At 42.1% G+C, this 25,782-nt stretch overlaps 1 protein-coding gene across 1 annotated transcript in view; it reads left to right on the forward strand.

Moving 5' to 3' along the window:
• LOC136976311 (histone-lysine N-methyltransferase MECOM-like) overlaps nt 1-25,782 on the forward strand; it is a 50,104-nt gene that overhangs the window by 14,616 nt on the left and 9,706 nt on the right. The window contains 2 exon segments of the mRNA XM_067271561.1: nt 10,717-10,973; nt 23,804-23,938. Coding sequence (XP_067127662.1) covers nt 10,717-10,973; nt 23,804-23,938 — 392 coding nt within the window.

Genomic DNA, 25,782 nt, shown 5'->3' on the forward strand with positions numbered 1-25,782 from the left:
AGTCTCAACCGTCACTTTGCGTTCTCCGACCGAGCTTTTGTTAGAGGCGTCGTCCGCGACGCCACGGCCCGAGATTAAGGTACTCGAAACTCGCCGTCGCCCTCGTAACTAACGAGAGACTCGTCTCCTTCCCTAAAATATCTTATTTTCTAACTTAAAGGCGACTTTGGTCGGCGAGAAAGCGAAACTTTTCCTCCCGTCAGCCATTTTCGTTAGGCCTATCCTAGTGGGGTGCGTATTATTTGCCGAGTTTTAAATGGGAAAGACGTTAGTCGAAAGGGGCGCATTTTCGTTTACTTTCCGCCCAATTTCCGGTTTCTATCTATCGGAATCGAAACGTTCTTCTTCCTATCGTAATTGGTTACATTTGCTCGATGATTCATTCCTGTCGGACGTCGGTGTTAAAGTCAAAGAAACTGTATTACTCAACACAACGTCGATACGAGGAAATGGTTTGTTGACCAAACTGTTTCTACGATACAAACAAAATGAAATCTTTCCTAAATACGGGATTTTACACCAATTTATACCTTTTGGTTTGTATGCGGAATAATGGCCAACGTCCCGTCACTTTTCGTCTGGTGTTTAAGAGTGTAATTTTGCTTCGGGGGGTGCCCAAATGCCAAACCGATGTCCGATAAGGAAGACGGTTAGCTAAATTCGAGGGACGAATCCGAAACGAAACCTATAAAGTGTTTCGGGTGAGGGAAATGAAGCGCCTGGGTTGCGTACGTGCCATCTATTTGGCTCTTGTAAGTCATCGGCCAGGCAGCTTCCTTTTCGAAACCGACTCATCCACATTCGGAACACTTATAACATCTGCCGACTCTCTCTCACTTTATTTCCATCACGTCCCGACGTCGCTCTTTCTGTTTTCATGCATTAGATGCGGCTTTATCGACTTGGACGCCCAGAAATTCGATCCCCGGCGGGATATTGTGCATTTTGGACAACCGTTTCTCTTCCCTCTTCCCGTCTTCTAGGCCTACGCTTCTTACCACGCTCCTCTCGAGCATTCTGCTTAAAAGTAAATATAATTGGTCTGTGAATGTTCTTAAATTTGATTTTCGAACAGTTCAGCTATCTGCAGTCTCCCTGCTGGTGTACTCTAGTGTTTCGAGTGTCTGGCTAGTGGGATAGGCTCATTTGTACGATAGCCTATCCGTGGCTCACCGCTCCCGGTTTTACTTCTTCGGGATCATTTAAACGCACGTTTTTTTAGTTTGAAAACTTTCGATTAGTTATAATTGTTTCGAGTATTAAATTGTAATTTTGTTGTAGAATGGGAGCCGGTAGTTACGTCACAAAAGCAACCCTGTTGTGATGTCCCGCAGCTTTGGAAAAAGCTAAGGATTATTCAAAAGTAGATTGATTTAGAAGGATTTTTATGGTGAAAGAAAAGAGGAAAAAAAATTGTTGTTCCTCGCGCCGGTGGCAATTAAAAGTGGAGGAGAACATTGCAGATTTATCAGTCTGCACTTCCTCCCCTTAATGACGAATCTGGCGAACATCACCGGCGTTGGCTAGAGAATCTAGAAAGAGAGGACTTCCCATAATTAAAACGGAGGGAAATCATTAAGATATCGTAGGATGCGGATCAAAACCGTGAAAGGGGGGAATTAGAGGGTTGACTAATTAGAGCGTTTGATAACGTTTCCGTCGGGGGGACGAGCCCGTAAACAAGAGGCACTCGTCTTCCCATTAGGGAGCGACCGAAGAAGTGTCGTTTTAATTAAAGTTTAAGAAAAGTGGCTCCGAATATAAATTCTTCGCCCGGGTCGCGCAAATGGCCCTCGCTATAACGCCATCTGTCGGCAGTAACTCATATCTATGTAGTTTTAAGAGCGAACACTACCCGCCGGCCAATTATTAGGGCAAATTTGTCGACCGCGACCGATTTGGGTAGAAAAGTTCCAAAAAAACAAGAGGAAAAAAGGAGCGGAGGGAACGGCATTAGCATAGAATGACGTCATATTTCAGTAGGAAACATTACCGAGTTTTGTGCTAAGCTAGGAGATTCTTGGACAGATAGCGACCATTACCAATGAGATAGGTGAGAGCAGAGAACGGGAAAGGAAAAAAAAATAGCTACGATTTCCTTTGGAAAATCGCCTTTGTCCATTGAAGTGACTCGGGGAAAGGGATGGTGGAAGTGACATTTAGAGGGAGGCGGTGGACGTGGGACGACAACGCTTTCAATTTTGCCAAAATCTATCTATTGCTCCTGTGGGGAGGGATCGAGAAGTAAAATCGGAGTGGTGGGTCCTTATCGGATCGCCTTATCGCTGGCGAAGTGCGAAAATGGTATTCCGGCCTTAAATAGCCTCGTCCACCCGTCCTTTTCGCTGTCGGGTGCCCCATTTGGAACGAAGATTTGTGTGCTTCGGCAATCGCCCCGCTGCCCGACGTTTAACCCTAATTGACTCGGGGGGACTATCCCGTCCCCTTCTCCCCTCGTCGTTACGGAACGTCGCTCCATCCCATAATGGAAACGGTGGCGATTCCTCTTCCCTTTAATTTACGCCATTATCGAAACGCAAACCGGTTCGGACCGGGTGCCGAAATTTCGTTCCTTACAACGTCGCGTCTTCACGCGTTACTCCTTTTAGTTACGAGTTTGATTAGAGGGGAGCGCATTTTTAATTACGTGGACGACCCGGTAATTAGAAGAGATCGGTTACTCGGCCGTAGACGAGGAAAAAAGAATAATCTTACACTCTGTGTGTGTGGACGTCGTGCCTCGGCATCGGGTCGCAATTAAAATTTTGCTGCATCACTTCGAATATTTTCGCTCCGCCGACCAAATTATATCTCGCTCGTGTCACTTTCGATTTTTGGAAATATTTCGGACAAAATATTTTCTAGAAAATCCCATTAAAACCTACACGCTTGTAGAGAAGACAATTAAAAAATTCAATTTCTCGTCGTCTCCCTTAAATCCTTCCCGTCTCTGCTGGGTTACCTGCCGTCCAACTTTCTCAATTGTCAATTTATTATACGATTTTAAAATATATAATGGCGGCCTAAGAGTTGAAGTCGTCGGAATTTGCAAACAAAAGAAGGGCCATCCTTCTCGTAATCGATGACACACGAATTTCGGCCGGGTTTGTGGAGGACCTACTTGGATTTTTACAATTTTTTTTTACTTTAACCAATTGATAGATGAGTCATTCTAATAATATAATCGTTACCGTAAGAGGTTTCATAAGGAAAAGTGTTGGTTGTCGTCGCTGCGAAACTTCTTTCCTCGTTCAAACCACTAAAATTATACATATCAATACAAATAAACAAACATCCCGATATGATTTATACTAGCTTTCTGTATTCTCGTCTTCGGTAGGGTGAGTGCTAACACGAAATTTCCGGGTCTCTCCGGGTTCATAGTAGGAACGTGGACAGTGTTAGAGGGAGAAACTGCTTTCTCCTCGATTTAAGAAGTGTCTTAGATTTCTAGATCGTTGTTATCCTATAGTTTTCTTTAGAATGTAGAATTTTCGACGTCGTTATTAGAGGGAATGGTATCTAAATCCGGGTGGCAATTTCCTACTCGGCCTATTCTGCTTGGCGGAGAGAAGTAAGAGAGGGAGAGAGAGAGAAAGTCGGGGTAAGTGCTGCCACTTTTTTCTGTCACCTGCACAATACCACATGAACCTCGGCCCGAGTGTTTTAACTGCTAAAACCTGTCGGGGCAGCGGTGAAATCGGGCGGGCGCAGCCATTCCGCTTACCTATTGGCTGTCGGGGTCTAAGCGGTAGTTCCCGACCAGTCGCCCGTAAGAGGGGGGAGGAATAGAAGAGGCCGAGATCCCGTCAATGGTTCCGGTTAAAACGTATCCCAGATTACACGGAGGTAATGGGATAAATTTGTTTCAAATGAGTTGTTTCCAGCAGAGATCTCGAGACGGGAGACCGAAATGATTTATGACGTTCGGGACGGAGGCAGATATTAAAGTGTTTTTTCCTGCACCAGCCAATACTCGGCCATAAGGTTGCGGGTTGAGGGAGGGAAGTACTCCAGATGACTCCGACTTACTTCGTAATATAGCGTCCGCGTGTCACCCGGTGGTGGGTCGGATTTCGGAGATGGGTCCCGTTTCTCTAATCGCGTGGCATCGCCGATTCCGCTCGTTCTTTTCTAATAACTCGACCCTCCGTCCAATAATTGCCAGCTCTAAGAGAATTTTTGAGAAAGGATCGCTTAAAGTTAAAGCTCAATCCCCCGTTGACGTCACCGCTGTTGACACTGGTCCTATTTCCTTCGTCCCGGGAAGCGTGACCAACGGATCGGTCCTTCTTCGCGTCACGTCTCACACTCACCGGTGTAGGATTTCTGTTTGCTCATAACCTGGACGGCTTCCTTTAATCCTCCTACGACGCCCGTTGTTTCCCCCGCATCCCCGACCCTCCTTACGAATCGAAACTTTAACCGTCGGGTTACTTAATAGTCGCACGTGGGTGATCCGTACAAACCATCGCTTTCCAATGAACTATCGAATGACCGGAAGGACGAACGTCGTCCGCACCCATCCCCAGGACAATTCGGTAACGTATGACGACGGAGATGACTCAAACAAAACACGTATTTATAAACCGTACTCGAGAGATTTAAGTGGTAGAGACGGACGGAGGAAGAGGAAATCGAATGCTTTCGACCAGCCTCTGGGTTCTGAAAGGTATTTGGTTTGTTTAAGAAGGAAGAAAGTGAATAATTCGAAAGTTTATTTAAGCGTTACTAATGTTAAACGTGGCTCTTATCGTGCCAATTATCCATAGCAATTATCCGGACATTCAACGGGTGACGTTCTGTCGTTCGGATTCGTCTATCTCCTTTATCGAAGTGATCTTCGACAATATTCCACTCTCGTCTCGGTTGTTAATTAAACAATTAAGTCCCGTTTCTATGCGGAAAAGTGCAAATTTTCACGTTTGAAGATACGAAACTCCCCCTTCTCATGAAAAAATGCATATGCTGAGGGATGCAAATGCTAATTTTAAAGTAAATTACCTTGTGTTGTAGACAATGTAACAAAGTGAGGTATTTGAAGTGTAATCGACGAAGAAAACGAAATCCAAAAATATAAATTTAGATTGCTTTTTTGGGAGCGAATCTCGTCGAATATTTGACGCATCCCTTAGAAAATTAATCAGCGACCTTCGTTTAGTAGCGTAGCAACGCACTTTTGCTTTAAATCCGGGGATGCGAATTCCCCCTTTACTCCTCTTCCGGTCCGTTCCGCTTCTCCTTCGACGGAACGTTAACGCGCAACGCGTTGCGACGCGCTGCGCGTTGGGTTAAGCGTAAAAGGAGAGTGGAGACGATGCGGAAGAACGGGCGACCCCCCTCGGAGCGAGGAAAGAGGCGAACGCATTAGCGAGAGCGTTTGGTTTACGACACGTATGCACAGATTGTTTGAACTCCGTCAATAAATGATGGCAACAAAACAGCCATCGAACGACGCGTCACGCGATCGCCATTTCCCAGAAAAGGTACAGTAAAGTACAGTACGTTCTGTCGGTCGAAGCGGCGTAAAGTCCGCGAACGGAATGCGCCGTTTCTGCTATTTCCCGCGTATTTATCGGGCTCGTTTAATTTTATCCCTTTAAACGAAACAATTTAGAACGATTGTTTTTTTTTCTGCCAAAATCTCGTCTTAGACAAATGGACGAGAGCGAAAGTCGAGTGGGATTGGGCGGTTGTTCGCGTCGACGCCCGAGAACAATACCCCGTCTTGGACCCGAACCGATTATTAAAACTAGAATAAATAGAATTGCCTTTCGATTATCGAATGGACTAATTAAGCAACGACTAATTGAATGGCGGCCTTCGTTTTCCGGCTTCCACGTCCGTATTCTTATCGTTTAATTCTCTAAAACCCTCTTACGTTACCTCGTCGTCTATTGGTCCTTTTCTCTAGTCTTTTAAAATTCGATCCAATCCCGAAAAACATACAATCCCTTTCCGCCCTAATGTATTAACGACGTTAAACACGTTAGGTTCCATCACTCTGGGGCCTTAAACTGGAATTCTTCCGCTTATTATTACTTAAGTTGGGGAAATGTTAGAAGCTTTTCTGTAGAATAGAATTGACAGGCGCTGTCTAAATTTCGATTTAGACAGCGCCTTATAGGTCTTATAATAGTCTAAACTTAATTTGGTGTTGCAGTTTGCTAGTTTATTGGTTTTTCGCCTATTAAATTCGGACGTTGGAACTCTTCCCGTTTATTGCGAATTGAAGAAAGATTAGAGATTTGTCTGGAATAGAATATTGTTCCGTTTTTAAAATACTTCTGTTATAAGTTACGTTTATTAAAATAAAAAAAAATCACATTTTAATAGAATAAATGAATGAAATTTTACAATAATTAGGCTATACATTTCGACAAGGCATTAATACAGAATATAAAGAAGAGCTTGTGGGTCCTATTTAAATAAGTTAAAACATTATTCTTTAAGACCCTTCTTGATGTTTAGAAAAGCAAAATGAAAGTTCTTTCCTTTTATTTTTTTCATAAATTTCGTTCTTGCGCGAAGGGGTTCTCTGCAAAGGGCACAAGAATGTGTTTAACACGAGTAAGTAGAAGGACGGAGGTAGATAGGCGAAGAATAGTTGGCCATATATCATTGTTGAGCAATTATAATATTTTGTTGCCGTTTTCCGGGAGCTAATTTCCTATTGGTGATCAGTCAACGGTGCAGAACCACTTACAACGGATTGGCATGTTTGGCTGGTGGCATACTTTAAGACACAAAATAGATATAAAACCCATTAAGAGAATCTAATTCCGCCTCTTTTATCGTGCTCCGATAGACGTTGTGGCACAATTCCAAATATATCATTAAACGCGTTTCATTTATCAAAAAAATAAATGTTATCGCCTCTAAAATCGCATTGTTAAAAACGCTTCTGGCCATTTTATTATAAAAAACAATTGGCCTTAAAATTACTAACGTCTGTTTAATTTAAGAGAGAGGCCTAAAGGCCAACTGTGTTATTGGCATTCGGCTTCTTCCCAGTAACTTTAATACAGAATAATTACTGATCCAGAAAGTAAATAAAAGTACAGTACATTTTCGAATGTTATATATGTCCAATTATAGGTTATTGTTATATATTATACTGTTTATATAAAAATTATTTCTTACATTTAAAGAGAAAAATTATAGTTACTTTAATTCTATATATTTTAAACTGGAGATTTATTTGATTGGACATTTCGATTTCTAGAAAACTGGCACATTTCTGTTTCGAACAAAAATAGAAATTCATATTGTTCAGATATATTACTTTCTAGGAAATCCAGTGACATATATTGTTATATTCTATATTTCGTGTGTAATGACAGGATTTGAAGCTTAGAAACTCTTGAAATCCTATCTTTAACAAACAGGTTATATTGTCGGAGACAATAAACACGAAAATTGGCACATCTTTCACACTTCTGTCGTTCTCTTGTGGCTTTTAACGTGTGTCGCACGCGCAAAAATCCAAATTTGGGTACGGCTTAAGATAGTGTTCGAAATAGAAGCGGAAGAAAGAGAAAAGGTAAGGGGTGCGGAATCTGTATTGTTCGAACTTTAACATTAAAGAGAAGAGTTTCTAGATGGGTCGTATCTGTAGGAATAAATAATTATTACGGTTAGGAACCGGTAAAGGGCGCAGCATAATTGTCGTGCTCCGCAGCTGTTTGTTAGACACATAGAATGTAAATATAAAGTCCTGGGAGAAATATTAATTTCTACGTGTCACGGGAGTGAAGGGGAATGTCTAAAATTGATCATGCGGCTGCCGTGCTGCGCGAGAGAAGCCGCTGCTGCTCGCCGCAGCAATTTAACGAGTTCATATCATACAAGACATGTGCATTAACTAGTAGCTCACGAGAGGAGGAATACTTTCCTTCGTGTCACGCTACGGGCCGGGTGGGTAGGTCGCGAGCAGGGGGCGTTTGCAAATGCCTCTATTGCCTCTCTCTGCGTGCTCTACTTTTTGATGGGAATTCATTATATTGATAGAGCCGGATCTAAACTACCGAACGTTTTAGAAAAAGGGTGATTTCCGGTTTTATTTTGAAAAATATACATATTAAATTTTAAATCCGCGGGGAGGAGAGAACCCAGAAATCTGACCTAATTAATAAATAATTATCGGATGCCGTTATTTAGAAGGTCTGATACGTTTCCCCGGGTGACTTGTCGATTGATGTGTCTGTGTCACTCCTCTTATCAACCAAAGAAGGGCGAAGGCATAGTTAAATAATCCAAACCGGATTTGATAGCCAAAACTATAAATCTGAAGCCGACGATGAAAAAATAGTATTGTTTATAAAATAAATACCGGGTGACAATCTCTGGCTATTTAAATAATCCTCAATTGAAAGCGCCGTGTTTTATTTATTCCTCGGAGACTTATTTTAATAAATATTCTAATTATTAATATACACATTTGTATGTTATGATTTAACACAAAAACCAAACGATAAGAAGAATAAAAATCTTAAATAAATACAGATAATGGTATCTATGTGTGCTACGAATCAGTCTGTCCGCATTATTTCTCGCTGCGAATTCATAAACTAGTTTTCGTCACAAACAAACGCGTTAAGTATTAGTTTTTTTTTTTTTTTGAATGTTTCGTTCTTCCAAACGAATATTTTAATATTTTATGTCTGTTTACTGTTTTGTATTCTCGTTTTTAAAGATAATTTCGATTTTTGTAAGTCGGAAGCAATTTTTAATCGAAAAAGAAGTGTCTCTTACTGGGAGTGTCGTAAACAAAATTGGAAATTGCTTATTTTGAAGAAAATAAACAAGTGTTAGAAAGCGAATGAGCAATTAAACGAATGGAGAAAATGGAAAGAAAGTTTCTAAGAAGAGAAAAACAGAGATTGGATCGATAAATGAAAGATGTAGAATAAGCCGAAGACTGTACCTGCCACTCCCAATCCTTCTTCCACCCGTAGCCAATTGGTGCTTTGCCAGAAAGACGCACTCGAGTGTTCTCTGACAGTACGGCCCTTTGTCTTAGAGAACACAGATGTCTCCGGTGCCGGTTGTTCGGTCTGATTTAAACGGCGGCGAGGGAGGAAGAGAGGGGAGTATCTACGTTCGAAAGGTGTAAGAAAGATATCTTTACAGTGTCGAATAAGTGCGACAACTATCGTTTACATTCGAGGGGGAATTATCCGGGGAACAATCGATTGTTTTTGCCAAGTTATCTGCAATTCCCGATGCAAATTAGTCTCCGCAGAAGTCATTAAGCGAGTTGCTTAACTGGGTTATTGTCAACGCCTTGTTTCCAATTACCGTTGCCAGTCTCTGGAACAAAACCAACGCGGGGCCGAGGCTCCCGAGAATTATTATTATCTGTCTATTGTACGACGCCTCTTTTGCGCGCAATCGACAAAAGGTGTGGCAAATTTCGAGCCACGCCGTCTCGGCACCCCAATCTTCGTTCTTAGTAGCTGGCGATCACGCGTTTACGCTTAAGGACGACGCATCGGTTCTACGCCCCTGAAGGAACTTTTTGGCCATCTACAGACACCGACAAGGACGTACTCGACCAGAGATTGACCAAAATATCTCTTTCTCAAACGAGGGTTATCATCCCAATTAGTAAACGAAACGTCTTTGTTTCTCGAGTGCGGCTGGTTGTAATGGGATGTGTAATTAGCACTCGAAAGCCGTGGCGGTCTCGTGTCGTTTCTGTTTAACTCTTCCGTCTTTTTAATCAGCGACACGCTGTGAGTAAACTCGTCCACGGGCTTATCTGCGGGTGCGTCAGCTGCGTCGTCCCCATCTCCACAGCGTAGTACACCATCTGGAATCATATCAGACACACATTGTGCCGTTAGGCCGTTTAATTCCCGAATCTGTTACACATTTATTCTTAGTGGTAGATAGGCGCTTCCTACCTTAGACCTCATTTTCTCTTCACTTTTACCCGCGCGTCTGGCAGAATAGAGGCGGATTAAAGGGTCGTTCTTATTTATTTTCACATATCTTTAGATCTTTTAGTTGCGAGGGTCCGATCCACCGTCTCTTCGCACCTTATACACTACACCACTCTTTGAATTCCAATCACGCGTTAAACAGGTGGTTCCTGCTACGGGGAGCTTCCATCCGGCGTAAGATGAATTGAAAAGCCAACAGTTCTAAAGAACTTTAGAATTTGGTTACCGGTGGAAAAATACTTTCCGATTGCCGAAACATCATTTCTTGCGTACCATATCTGTCTATTTTTCTGTGTAGAAGGGAGGCAAATACCTAATTAACACAAATGCACCTTCTTAAGATTACACACAATTTACTCGAGTCGAAGAGATTGAAAAAAGAAAAGGGGACACAGAAATATTAAAAATGCTTACAAGTTAGTGTTGTTTATGAGGAGGTGGGTTTGAAGTGAAAAATCGCAGCCCATTCTCTAGTTTAGTACAATTAAACAAACGTCTTCAATCACAGAAATGCAGCACAGTTTGACAGTTATTATACAGATTATGATAACTATTGAGTGTAATTATGAATAGTAGGATTAAGAACGAAAATATAATAATGCGTCAGATACAAGTAAGTAGTATTAGTTTGGAACGGATGCAGTTTAATTTTGATGGGAAAAAGCGGAAGAATTTTAGAGCCCCCCAAATCGAGTTTAGTTTTACTAGATTTTATAAAATAACGCGTATGAAATGTCGTCCATTTTCATGAGCCTAAGACCTCTTGCAGGTGACGGAGATGAAGTCCTCAACGTGGACAGTCCGTTGGTGACGCCAGACTCGGACTTCGATTCGACCCCCGGGGAAGACGGCATGGCGTGCCTCGGTCCCACCGACCTCTTGCCGAGTGAACTGGAACTGAGACCGGGTCTTCTGCCCGGCCAGGTCACCCTCTGGACCAAAATTAACCTGAAAAAGGGGACTCGCTTCGGACCCATCCCCGCACAGTTAAGAGAGTCTTCGCCTCCTTCGCCGTACGTTTGGAAGGTAGGAGTTGTTCTTTGCCAACGATCCTTTCTTAAATTATAACCGCCGTTTTTAAACACTGGGGGAATAGAGAATGGGTCACGCGACGCACGCGGAGGCGTTCGCCGGTTGGTGCGCGGCATCAACAGGTGACCAACGAACGCCTTATAGCGCTCACGTCACGCGTCGGGCCAATTGATTTAGCCAACCCCCCGCAGACGAGCGCGGGGATCAAGCGATTTCGGGACGTGGATGGGCGCGCATAAATCACACCGGTTGCCTATAACCTGTTTATTTGATTAGTGCCACGGGCAGTTAAAGGGAAGAATCCCGGAACAGATAACTCGGAGCCGGGTTAAGATAAGACCGGAGTCGATTTGGACGCCTTTGCAAAAAGGAAATAGAAAGCATTAAAGGCGGACACGGCCTGACCTACTGATAATGTGTTTAGATAGTGGATCGGCAGGCATTAAGAAAGCTTTGCCTCTGACAAGGTCCGTCAGAAACCAGGCGCGTGGCTTAGTGGTCACCCATCCCGGTTATTGGTCATATTTCTTCTGACCAAATCCCTGTCGCCGGCGAGATCCTTTTAACTAATCCCTGCAGCCAGGTGTCAGTTGTGGATGCTGAGCTCGGATTTCTTCCGTACAAACTCGTGTTGTTCCGAATTTCCAGGTTTGATTTTCTGCCGCTCGAATTCCGTCTGCGCTTAAATCTAACCGTTGCAAGTGCTCGAAAAGTTTAAATTCCTATATTTAATTTAACTATCGACACTTTTTCCCAACGTTTTACGAGAATAAATTTGCCCGGATGCACGAGGAAAAAGAAAAAATATGTGTTTGACTGGCAAATGTTTGACGACGAAGAAAAGATTTGATGTAAAATTCAATATCGGATGTAGAATGAATCGCTTTTGAATGGCAAGCGCGTGAGATTAAAATTCTCGTGGTGCGTAATAACACAGAGTGAAGGCTGGTTGTAGTAGTGTACACGTCTTGAATGAGGTGCTAGTCACTCGTCGGCCGGGTCACAAAGGACAGCTCCTCAACGTGCAAAGTTATTGAAAGGGTCTGGTGAGAATCTATTCTCGACGTGTCATCTCTTTGAAGACCGAGTCCGAGTTCGAAGGTGGTTGCTGACCCCGTAAGTAATGGCGTCGGGGAGGGTTTAACCAGAAGATACGAAATTGGGTATTTTTGTGGCTAGTTAATCGGGCGAGACGTATCTTCTTTCTGCTAGATTGCGTTTTTCCGATGATTGACAAAAATCCGGAAAACGGTTGGGTTGCATCGAAGACGGCCAAGAAATGGGGATACCTAGGAGTCAATCAATCACCGCAGCCCGGTGCTCCCTACAGATAGAATAAGATCTATCACAAACACTAATGGATATCGGTACGGATGTAATCGAATGGAGTAGCGGACGGAAAAAAGATTTCCATGTTGTCTGTGCGTTCATTATAAAATGCCACAACCAGGCGGTCAGTGATGTCAGAAGGCACTTGGTCCTCTTTACCATCTCCCCGCTCAAAGTAAATGATCTGTTTAATCACGGTGGCAGCTAGATTTAACAGGCAGAAATAATCTCGTACTCAGTCAATATTGAGTCAGAGGGAAGCGTTTCTTCCTTCCCGGACATATTGTTCCGTCAATAGACGAATTTGATTGGCGATGGTCTGTCACCGTGTTGGTGGCTCAGTCTACGTCTGATGGTGATTTGATGGGCTGTCGGAGGGACCAGGCACCCGTGAATCATAACGCCAGAACTGGACGTAGTGGATTGGCTGTAACAGCTTGCACAAATGGTCTACTGTTGGCCACTTGCCCGGTTCTAACCTCAGGACTACGGATAGAAGACTAGCAGCATCAATCACAACTCGCATACTCGGATTCTTACAGGCTCTACTGTCACTGCTACCCCTGATATTTATGGCCTTAACATGTGTCGCTGATCCACTGACTGGCTGCAAGGTAATTCTCGCAATTCGCCTTTTGTTTCGCTTCCTGTTTCCGCTCCACAGACAGCTTCTTCGCTCTTCACTGGTTTCGTTCCAACTCGTCCACTCAACCGTCTTCAGGTAAACTCTCCATTCTGCCATTTCTCCACGAATTTGCAACCGGAAATTTATCAAGAGGAAGGTCTTTTTTGCCCTTTCCCAAATAAACTCCGGACAATCTTCGCAATTTGGACAAATCCCGGCAGATTTTAGGGATTGTAACTTCGCCAGACTGATCTATATATCTCGTGATTTATAAGCCGTGAAAGAGCAAAACACTCTATAAAGGATCCAAACACTAGAAGCAAAGCATTAATTCGCATAATTTACCATTTTATAGTTATTCCTATTCCGTTTAGTTTCCCCATTGATGCGGATCGATTTTGTAAAAACAAAAAAGAGGAAAAAATTAAACCAGTCTTCTCCATTTAATACGTCATAAGAATAACCATTATGGGTCGATAAGCCAAAAACTTTCACCGCAGCCACAAAAATTCATTTTCATTAGACGATAGTCAATTCGAAAATTGCATTTCACTTAAAATAACTGGGAGATGTTTCTGATAGAATTTATATTTTATAAAAATGACATTCTTATCTTTTCTTTCATGTATATACGTTTAATAAACATTTTCTGATTTCAAATAATTTTTCGAATTTTGTCAATGTTTTAATGAAATTCGCGCTATTTCAAATATCCTTATTATGCTCCAAAAGGAGAGATTTGTTTCCTGATCATAAATTAATCCTCGAGTGAGCTACTTCAAAGAGCAATGCCAAGTATCGGATAGCTTTTGTAGAGAGGATCATTTCTTATGAAGTGTTTTAGTTGTTTGATATCCGAATTTTTCAATTCTCTCAAAATTCGCCCTTATAACTGTATGTAGATTCAAATAGGCATTTTTGCTGCTCTATTTTCAAATAGTTAGAGCCTATCGGGGGTTCTTAACTTGGAGCACATGGACCCCTTGGAGATTCTTAAATAGATTTCAAGGGGTTCGGGAATTTGTATTGGAAAAAGTTACATCGTTTATTTTCATTAACATCTGAGTATTTTCTTCAGTTTTCAATATTTTCGAAGAGAAGTCTACATGCTTACCATTGTGTATATGCTTGTCATTTGTTCCGTGCCAAAAGGACTTACCAAATGGCGCAAAAAGAAAACTCTAGCCCCTTCTCTAGAGAATACCACTAACCGAGAAACTGTATACATTATCCGTCTGATTTTAAGTATAAACTTAATAATATTTTCTACTTTCTCGGTAAAGTTAACAATAAAATACATAAATCAATTGTCAGTTTTTCAAAATGAAGATACTTTAATTACTTTAGTCAATTTTTTGATCGATTATATTAATATTAACAACAATCGAGCTATTCTGGAAAGGTTGGCGGTACGAGTGTATGTTAACACGTAGACTAGAAAGTCGTATGTATTATCAAAGAGAGCGAGCCAGATGTTTTTTTGTAATTTCGGGTACCGACGTCACTCGTATCGAGTGTTATGATATTGATTACGAGGGATAAGACTTTTATTTATATAGTAAATTACATTCATGATCTCCATGTCAGATTTTTTTTTATTGTTGAGTCTCCTTCGAATCTTCGCTACTTTTTCAAATCTAAGACGTTTGGTTTCGTTGAGCCAGAATTTGTACTAAATTATTTGTACTAAAATATTTAATTGTATTTTCTTCTGTAGATTTATATTAAGTTACTAAATGATTCTATAATTAAACAAACTCAGATTATCTTCAAACCATTTCCAGCAGTCAGATTTAATTTTTAGAATTATAAAGCTTTAATAAATTCACTTTAAGAATCGCATTTACAAATATACTTGGAACAGAACACGGTCGGTTCGCTCCGTACAGTACAATACACATGTATATTATTAACAATCAGAATATAAACTGATTTTAAAAGCGAAATAGGGATTGGAAATCTTTTGTTAATTGAACTATAAACCTGATTTTAATATAACGAATGATTTATTTAAAAATAATATATCGTGGAATAATCTTAATTTTTGATATTTTAGAAAAGAAGACAATTATTTTTCAATATATTCACGAATATGGAAAATGTAACGAGTTTTATGATGGTTCTAAGACAACAAAAGATCGTTTAGAGCCTTTATTAATTGTAATAGAGTGATTGTTCTCTCTAAATCGATATATAAATCTTCCTTCTCTTTTATCTCGTTTCTCTCAAACGACTTTATAAGATAATTTATGACAATTTTAACATTTTCATTAGGCCTATACTAAATTAGATTCCATTGCTTTATTTACGCGTGGAATAAAAGTCTAATTTATTGTTTTAAGTTAAATGCTTTAAAATATAAATATATGAAAAATTTACATTAATGTAGAGGAATAGTTTTTAAAGAATCTAAATATCTCTAAATGGTAGAATGAATAGTGAGCTTCGGAGGATCTTAGAGAATTCATCTAATCTTCAGAAAACGCAAACAGTTTTTTACACACATTTCTCAATAATTAAAAAAGGAGAGTCTTCTCTTCCTACTTGGATAAATAATTAAAAATAAATCGATTTTTAGTATCAATATTACTCCTAGGATTATCCTGTGTATTTAGAACAATAGAAATTCCCGTTTTTAGAGCAGCGTTTATTAATTTTCTCTTAAAAATTTCCCATAAAAGCCTCTTATTTTTTTTTAGTCAATATTTTTTCCAATCGCCTCCTAACAAAATTTAAAAGAATAATATATTTTATACTTATTATTATTTATCATTTCTTCCAAATAAGTCCATTATTTTTCGTCTGATAGTGTTTAACATATTCTGGCTGATGTTATTTCCCATAGTTTTTCGTACGTAAAAAATTTTTCTCTCCAAGAAATCTATTTTTATCCCTTGATAAACACTGTTTTAAATGAATAAACTGAAAATTAAGTAAGACTATTACTTACATTTTATAATATTGTTTTTATAGTTCTCGGTGTGGTTTTTATCTTAATCTGTCTTGGATATAAAAAAGTGAGTGGCCATTTCCCCTTGATACAACTTCATTGCAATTAATTCACCAGTTGTATTAATATTTTTGATTTGTTATTATCAATAAAAATAAAACAATACTTCGAACACTTCGTATAGTTTTACAAAGTTCCAAAGATGGAGATTTTCATTCTTTCGAAGATTTTTGCGTTATCGCTCGGAGTATAAAAGAGGTTGGAAAGAGGAGAGTGAAGTCGACTTGCCAATGCCATTAATGCTTTGCATTTAATTTGTTACGGGAGTTACGTCCATAATGGCCAATGTCAGAAGCTTATCACAGTGTTAATACCGAAACGTCACATATCTTCTAGTAACCGCTTACCGTAGCTATTACTCTTACTTTTCGAATTGTCCGTTTTTAACGCCAGTTCCTTCCACGAAAATGACGAAGTAAAACGATACATTTATTTCCCGTATTTAAGAAGAAAATAGAAATTGAAATTAAGCCAACTTTCAATGAAAATTAACTCGACGTTTTTAACAATTCCCCCTCCCGTCTCTCCTGTGATGGGGACGAAAACTGCTCTTAGCGCCCTCTAGAAGCAAAATTTTCAAAATAAAATAAAATAATTGTGCCCTTTGTCACGTGATTATATTATTAAAACTCTATTAAGATGTGTGTAAGTACTGTTTAAACATTCAAAATGGAGGCTTTCGAATATTTTTGAATGCCATACTCTATTCAAGTTAACGCAAAAAGATGTCGATTAGTACTATTTCTTTGGGAATTAAGAGGAATTATTAATTACATTTTTGCTTGGAAGACATTATAAATGGACAAAGTACAATGCTCTTCGATAATTTTAGCTATTTTTATAGTCATTAAAAAAAATTATAGTATGAATAAGTGAGACATTCATTTCGGATTGGAACATTTTTCTCGGTTTTTCCCGTTCACTCGTCTTCCATAGAAACGTGTTTTTTGGCTTCTTCCCTAGAAACGAGTCTTCAGCTTCTATGAGTGAAAGTCTATTCGAGAATATCTCGGTTAAAACGTTCTGGAGGCTCTCTCCACGGGTTTCTACTCCAAGTTCCAATAGCATCAACGTTCTCTCGGATTCTTTATATTCTCTCTTTCGAGTTTTCTCGATGGACACTTGTTATAGAATATATAAATATAGGTCCTACAGAGTGCGCCATATTTCTAACAATTAATCTTATTTAAATATTATCCTCACTTGAAAATTTCTTTCTTTTTTTTCAATATATTGTTCAGTCAGGCGAATTATTTCCTTCAGTTATTCCAAAGTGTTTTCTTTAAAACCCTGATAACTTTCTTCTATTCTTTCAGTATCTTTCTTCACTTGTTTTCTCCCCCTCTTACTCGGTCGTCCTCCACTCTCTTGTCACAATGCCTCAATTACAACGTTAAAGCTTAGTTCGGATTAGGAAATGACATTTAAATCTTCGAGGGAAACGACGCCATTATGGATTTGGCTCTCCTTTACTAGAATATTTCATAAGATTCGTATTCGTTTAACTTTCCGCTTTTTAAATAAATGTATTAATGGGTCGTTACTGATTATCTGCGCTTGTTAAACTTATCAAAGTAGATTTCCTCTTTAATTTCTCGAAACGTTGACGTATATCAGAATCACACTTAATATTCGTAGAATTAAACTGTAGGTTGAAACATTTAACAAATTGTGAAGAAATATGTAATGTGTAAAGGTGTAAAAAGAGTTAAGAAACGTAGAATTTCTTAAGAATTTATTCTTTTACAAGTAAGTTTTTCCGATTAAATACAACAGCAGTAGAGGCAAATTTCAAAAATAATATCGTATCCCAAATAAAAAGGCATTTTTTAGATTCGATAGGAAAATAATTGTTGTCACCGTTAGCAAGTTAGAGGCTATTTAAATAAATTAAAATTCAAAATAAGTTTATTTATTCAAACATTTACATTTCACACATTTTCCTTCAGACTTTAGGTTTCTCTCTTTGCAAATTTTCTAATAATTAAGGGAAAAAAAACTGGAATTCCGTACGAAAAAATTGAAAAAAAAGTGTTTTGGAGAGAAAGTTAATAGGTCCATTTAGAATTAAAAAAATTAATTAGTAGACATAATTATTTTTTAATTAAAATGCGAATCCACGGTTAAACTTTAAGGAAAGTGTGTGGTATAAATTTGTATTTAATACGTAAATATGAAGTGTAGGACAGAACGAAATTGAATGGCGATTAAGACGTTAGCCTCCAACATCCGTCGATTTATCATGGAAAGTAGATGTTTATGGGAGGGAGAAAGTACACGATAAGAACCGAAACGTCTTTAAGTGTCGCGCGCGCGTAATTTTTGGGCAAATCTCGGGCATATTTGAACGTCGTTATAACCGAGGATGGTAAGAATTCGTCGGGAGCGGGATGGGTTTTTGTGACGTCGACAGATTGGCTTAATTAATGCGGGAAGAGGCCCGGACAGGAAGATTTCTTTGGGGGAATTAAAATACCGGAATCGACGGCGGTTAAAAAGTGGTGTGGAGTAAATGGAGGAGCGGGCAGGCTCGTAGGAGCGGCGTAACGGTGCTGCGCCCTTCGGAGGGGAGAAGCCGAGTAATTGGTGTCGAAGCAGGAATCGGACAAGAGTCGTCCGCCATTTTTTTAATGCGGGATGGCCGAGTCGTAAGCGAATGCGGAGAAAGATAGCGGCGCGAAGCGAGCGAGGATATTTATTCAGCCAGCTGTAACTAATGATGGCAACGACAAAGGGAAGTTCTATTCGCCTCAATCGATTCCGACCGAGCAGTGATTGATAGGCTCTTCTGGAGAGTGCAATATTAAAGCGCTGTTAGAAGGCCCAACCGTGGTTCGACATTCATCACGAGCTCGGCGTCTCTCCTCCTCTACCTAATGACAAGCCTAATATAGTCCGTACTTTCCGACAGTTTATAGTTTCCAACTCCAGCCGTAAAACCGGTTCTCGGTTAAACCGGAGCAATTATGTCCGTGTCGAAGTGATAATGCGGCTCCTTTCGCTGGCTCGTTAGTGCGAAGCGTCGGAGGACGAAGAATAACGGCCGATTCTCTTCTTCTTCTTCTCGAAAGACGAGAGACTGGAGAGGTTGTCCCCCGCGGGACCGTCGGAGCGACGTTATTACCTAGCGGGATGCTTGCAGTCGACATCTGTAATTTTCCCCCGACAGCTTGCGGTATCGTTTACAAAACATTGGACACTAATTGAGGAACGACACCTCTCACACCTTGTTTGACTCGCCATCGACGGAGCCTCAGCTCGGAGTTAATGAGGCGAGCGCGGGGAGGCACTGAGCCGTCTCTCGGTCCGGGTTGGACCGTACCCGCTAAATTAAACCGAGCGTAGTTGCAACGGCTGGTCCCATCATCTCCAATAGCAAGACGTTACAGATTAAATGGTGCATCCTCGGTTCCGGCCCGGCACATTAGCATATCGTTACCTCGCTGCAGCTCGCAAATATAGTCAATAATATGCAAAATCCGGCGAAAGACATTTAACACAATCGCCCGCTTTAATTGCGGTTTCTCTTTCTCCCTCCTTTTTCAATTTCTCGTCCCCGACGCCTCCCTCGTCTCCGCCCGATTATCGCCCACCGTGCAAATTCCTTGCAACTTTAACGACTCGGTTCTGAATTTCCGACCGGGACCGAATTCTTCCTCCTCCTCCTCCTCCTAATGTAATCCCTCTTCCGCTCGAGATTTTCCATCACCCCGTATTAGTTACGGGGAAAGTAGAAATTTTTCTTTAATCTTTCGGGGGCGGCGATGGCTAATGAAAGAAAAGGCGAAGAAGCTCGGCAATCGACCCGAGCCTGGAGCAAAGAGACTCATTAAATGCGCGTTCATGTTCGTCAGGAATGCCGGAGACACGGTGATGGATCCGAAGAAACCCTACCCTTTCTGGCGGGCCGGATCTGCGGCCGGTTCCCGACACCCGATTCCTACCGTTGGGGAAAGACGACCTCTGGACCGCCGTCGCCCCTACCTATAATGGTGCGTCTGGTTGGCAACTTGTCTCCATAAATCTGTCCTCCGTGTCTACCGCCGATCTCTCGCACCTGTTGGACTCGCGATTCTTCTCTCCTCCTCACCTCCCTTACCTTTCGAAATTACTCGTTTAGAAAATTTAAATCTTTATTTTCTCGTGCCACTTCGTAAACACTTCGAGTCATGCGTGTTCTAGTGTCTTACACGTGCTTCTGCTGACAAACATCAAGTAGTTTCTAGAAAATTAAATACATGGAAACTTTTCGACGTAAAAGGGGAATATCTTCACATTTTTCTTTGTTTATTCCGTTAGAAACAAAAATTTCCCCACGAGATCTTGAAGAACAATCGCAGTTCTTCCGTAAATTTCATTAATTGGGAATCCCGTGCCACTATTTTTCTTTGTCGTCAGTTTAGAACACTTCCTTAATCCGTAAGGATATAATAAAAAATGACGTTATTTGGAGCGCGTTAAACTAAAATGAAAGACGTCTTATTTGAAAATCGTACAGACGACACGAAAAATGCAATTTTTTTAGTCTTGTTTCTTTGTGGAGGAAAGAGAGGGACGGGAGTAATTAAAACGGGAATACGTGAAGAATAAATTGAATCTCCGCTCCGCAGCCCGGATATCAGGGTTTCAGAGGGGCTCCTATTACGGTCGACAAAGTCCACTTCTTTCTGTTCTGCATTTCTTCGCTTCGTGTTAAAATTTCGGTGGACACCGAAACCGACTTCGCATCTCCCGTTGAAAAAAATAGAAAGAAAACGATAGGCCTTTTGTTCCTATGGTAAATTTCTCTCGTGCTATGTTCGGGTAATTGTTAGCTTCGCTTAATTTGAAAAACTAAATTGCCCCCTCAGCAAATAACTTGCCAACAGCGGCCTTAGTTTTAACGACAACGCCATCTTATCCGAAGCTTTTTCGTAGTTTTAACCCTTAACCAATTACGGATTGGTTGAAGTTGCACGAAAATTTGGCTTATTTGATATAAATCTGATGTTTTAATAACTGTCGGGTGGTAATAAACCGCGGACGGACGGTCCACCGGAGGGAATCGTCGCGGCGGTCCAAGGTTAGAAGGATGAAGAATAGCGGCGATTCATATACCACCTGTCAGATTAGATATCTGGGAAAACGCTGTACTATTTGATGGGCTACCATAAATTTGCATTAGCAGCTAGACCCTGGCTGACCAGAGATCACGAATTGATTTTTGGGACCGGCGTTACGGGAGAGCTATCAACACCGTGAGAGAACAAAGCGATCACCTAATGGACTTCAGACCGACTGACACCTTATATAAATGGACAGGACCGTGATAGGGGACCGGTGAAGAATGGAGCCTTTGGATCCAGAGTCTGCGGGTTGCTACAACAATGCGTAGCTATGGGTTGTTCCGTTACTTTGCACAGGAAGTGGTAAGTTCCCTTCTATTTCCGATAGATGTAAAATATTTCGTCCTTTGACGAGCATCATCGATCCGGAGATTCTCCCCTACCTTCTCTTAAAGAATCGAGTAAATCGACCACGAATCAAATAAATGACGCTAATTTTTTGGCTTCTTTGGCAAGTTAAAAAAGGAAAAAAAGAGGCTTTCTCTCTCTTCCCCGTGCGGATAGGTAAGAAGCAGTCATTGGTCACCCCGTCTGCCAATCGAAACTGGAAATTAACTAAAGGGGGATTCGATTCTAATGAATGGAAAATTTCTTAGGTAGGCGCTCGATCAATGGTGCGATTGATGCGTCAGAGTGGCCCGTCGTCCGTCCCAAATGTAGCACAAATGGTTCTAATGGATGATGGGTAATAGAGACTTCTCCATCTCCTGTCTAATTAACGGCTGATTAATGGTTAAACTTTCCATCCAATATTCATCAGTACATTTCCTACCAGATGCCGCCTGTTGGCCATCAAAAAGCAGTTCATTAATTTGCCGGAGGAAGAGGTGGTGAATAATAAGAAGCCTGCATCAGCTTTTGTCGTCATTACGGCCGGTAACTTTCTAGCACGCTAATTAATAATAAGGATTTATAAAAGAATTTCGTCCTCTTATTTCGTGCCACATCCTCGTCCCGACCGGGCTCTTTGACGACTACCACCATCTGGTGGCCGACACCTAAACTAAATAGAGAACCGGTAACCGAACGCAATGTATAAGAGTACGTAACGTCACGCGTGAAAAACGCTACGACGGATTAGAAAAAATTCTTGAGGGAAATTACGGGCCAAGAAGGAAGAGTTGTGTTCATATTTAGGAGGAAAGAGAAAGAAGTGGCTTTAATAAACAGTCGAGTAATTTGTCGTCGAGCCACAGATGGCGCTAGCAGCGTCGATCAAAGAGTCCGATCTGCCGAACGGAGGAAGCGTTATTCTCTTGCCAATTAATCTTGTGTGTCCGGCAAAAGTTTAAACGGAGGAAGGCAGAGAGGAAAAAAAGGCGCGATCGATGTTGATGGATGTCACGGAACGTTGTTTTTCTATGTCGGTTGCAAAGGCTATCGCTGTCCACCCAATCTCTTCTGGTAGCAGCTACAGATTGCCTACCTCGTTTATCACCGTCTCTCTTCTTCTTAATTTGTCCCAAAACCCGACGGCCGCCGCTTCGAACTCTGAAGAAGTTGCGACAGTTTCGACCGTTCTCTTGCCTCATCGTAACCACCGCGATTACGTCACGGGCGATAGAGAAGCGTACGGTGTAGAGAGGCGGTCGTGACTCACAGCGCGCCAGCGCGTTTCGAAATCTCCGATAATTACGGTTGTTTTCTTTCCCCCTTCTTATTGTCCGCTTCTCACTTAAGCGCTAACGAGCTATTTAAAACGAAAATAATCTTTTCTCGCCAATTCCAGCGTGGAGACATAATAAGAACTTTTTCGTTCGGCCTGAAAATTCCTATCGGTTACTTTACACTTGTAACTTTCGTTAGTTCGGGAGGGTTTAGCCACGGTTCGAAAGATACAATCGTCCCGAAATGCCAGCATAAATGGCACACGCAGCCTTTTCGAGTCTTCGCAGCATTTGCAGGTGTTTTTCTGCAATTCTGAAGGCTTTCTGCAGTACGTCGATGGTGCCAAAAACGCATCTCGAGTGCTCCTCTCTTATTTTAATTGTTTGGTGCTAAATTTTCCGTGTTCCGCGATTTTGCAATTAGATGCGGGTGATGTTTTGGACGAGATAGGATGGAGACGGTTGTGTTAGGTAATGACTTGGAAGCGGTAGTTTGTCGAGTGAATGGATGGCAGGAAGTCGGAGGTACAATAGAGTTAGATGGAGTACGTGGGCATGGCCCTATCGCTGCAGACGGAAGCAGATGGCATTCTATTGTTACTTCGACAACGGGTGCTCAAAATTAGCGGTACGATTGTCACGGAGAACGGTCGATCGCCAGAAAACGGTCGGCACCGCCGACTTTACGCTGTGGCATTCCATTTCTATACGCCCGGGGGCTACACCCCGATGCGGACACACCGGGACCGATCCACGCGACGCCAATTCTGAAAGTCGCCGACGTTTCTCCATCTTCCACGGAGAAGAGGTTGTTAGCACTCTTCTTAAGTAAAATATATTTAGACGAGTGAAGCCTACAGGCTCGCTCAAGGGCAGCTGCAAAAATTAGGCCTCGCGAGGGTGTGTCCGAAAGGCTCGACAACAATAGCCGCAGCGAAAAAAAGAATGCTGCGCCGTAAAGGTCGTCGAAATCACGCGCGGCGCACGAATAGACACGCAATTTTGACCATATGATTTAGAAAGACATCACAAAGGTCAATAAGGCCCGCTTAGCGACTTGGCTTAACGGTAGCACAGGCAATGGCCGTCGTTTAGTAATTACGCGTGGCTTGGTATTAACGCGATTCTGGTTTTTTTCCGTTTGCCAGATTGTGGATGTTTGCGGAGTGACCAAGGCCTGGGTGGACACGACGGTGGCCAGAGGGGGACAGTGGACGGCATTTTTGAGGAGAACGGAAGACAGGTTCGCCCACAACGTCACGCCGGTCATCTGTAACGGTCAGGTAATTAGTTTTATACTAGTCGTAATCGATGATCCAGCGAAATCCCCGGGAAGTCTGCCGATTTGGGGGGTGCCGGTGTTTGCCCAAGGCACGAATTCCGTAGGAGTGCGTCGTTCGCTTCCTCCCGGGAAATGAATGGCGAGGAAAGAAAATATGACAGTGACATTGTCCCGCTTCCCTTTCCACTCGACTGTTATTTCCTAATGATTGCGCACGACTCGGCGTTCTTGCTCCCGTGTTGTAAATTGTTTACGTCACAGCTTTTATTGCCTCAAACTTTTCTCCGCGTTTCGAAGACGATATTTGTCAACAATCGACATTCTTTGGTTATACAACGTTCCGTTTCGAGGTCGAGAAATGGGAATTGCGGATGCAAAAAAAAAGTAAACCGGCCCCTGGGGCCTTCGGCGTTTTTATCAAAGAGAGAAAGATCAGATTCCATCCCGACGTCCGATAAAGGTGCGGTATCGTTTTTTCCGTCCTAACGAGGTAACCGATTTGGAAGTGTCATTCCACTCTTCCCAATCAAAGGCCATTGACGGTACCTTATCTGTCCCAGAAGGGCTAATAAACCAGTTGTTGCTTCGGTACTCCTATTGTAAACCAATTAAGCAAACCGGTTCGAGCCGGAACGAAAACGGAGATGACACTACCCCATTTCTGGAGGGCGTTGCCTACTCTCCTTTCGGCCCGAGGAAAGTAGCGAAGTGTCTTTTGATATATCGATTTGTTGATATCGGGGTCGTTCACCCTCCGCGTTATTCCATTCACCTGTCTTTCCACAGGTGCCGCCAGTTAAGACATTATACCTCGGGAGGTAATATCCCCGTCCCGGGTGCGAAAGCGGAGACCGTTAGCTAGCGTGATGGCCGCAGTCAGGATGTGTTATTAGATAAGGATGGTTGGCGTATAGCGGAACGCTTCCGCACCAGACTCCCCTGCTAAACAGAGGTGAAAACCACAGCACGAAAAGTCACTTAATTACCGTTATTTGACAATCATTAAGTTTCGGCCAACTGCTCCCGTTCTGACTGTAATTACCGCCGTGATATTCACAGGCAGGAAATCCTATTGATTGGCGAAAGTCAGTGGCCATCGCTTCCGTCTCCCTCATCCCCGACTCTCTTCCGGTAACTCTGGACGCCATTTTGGCAGCGCCCGAAAATGGCTACCGGTGGGTCCCTTCGAAAAAAAACACACCGCACGCGATGATTCCCGGTGATGCGAAACTCCCAAGTTTCTCAGACATCACGCTTCCCGGCACTTCACCCCGTCGGGCCTCAACCCCTCGCATCCTCTTTTGTTTATAAGAAACACAATTCGGAACGATCTAGATTCAATAGTTTCTCACCGCCGAACAGTAGTCGGGCCGAACCCGGCGCGATCCAGTTTTTTTTCTCCGCCCGATCTTTTAAGCAAGGACAATTAGACAATTAAAGCGTATTGGTTACACGCGATGGCTTTGTATCGAGAAAGTGGAGCATTAACACCCGTCCCTCGAGTCCCGTAAACCACATAGCTTAGTCCCCCACTTTTCTCCTCTAAGTACCCGAGTTTAAACGATGCTTAAACGATAGAAAGCTGACGAGGCGGGACCACACCCCCGCGAGTGGTCCTTCTGAACGAAATTACGGTCCACCCGAGGTCGTTCCATTGTTTTTAGCCGGCACCTAACGATGTCGGTGTCGACCGGGTGAACCTGCCATTTTCTGGGTCATCGCGGAAACCACCCTCCGACACGATTTCGGGCGATTCTGCCGTCCCTTCTACGAGATTTGTTTCTGGAGAAATTCGGTCCCCGGTCCTTCACAGTCGGTCGAACATCCCTTTAATATAGCTAGGTA

This window comes from Centruroides vittatus, unplaced genomic scaffold (assembly GCF_030686945.1).
Source record: "Centruroides vittatus isolate TY-2023 unplaced genomic scaffold, ASM3068694v2 contig_4, whole genome shotgun sequence".
Classification (NCBI taxonomy): Eukaryota; Metazoa; Arthropoda; class Arachnida; order Scorpiones; family Buthidae; genus Centruroides; species Centruroides vittatus.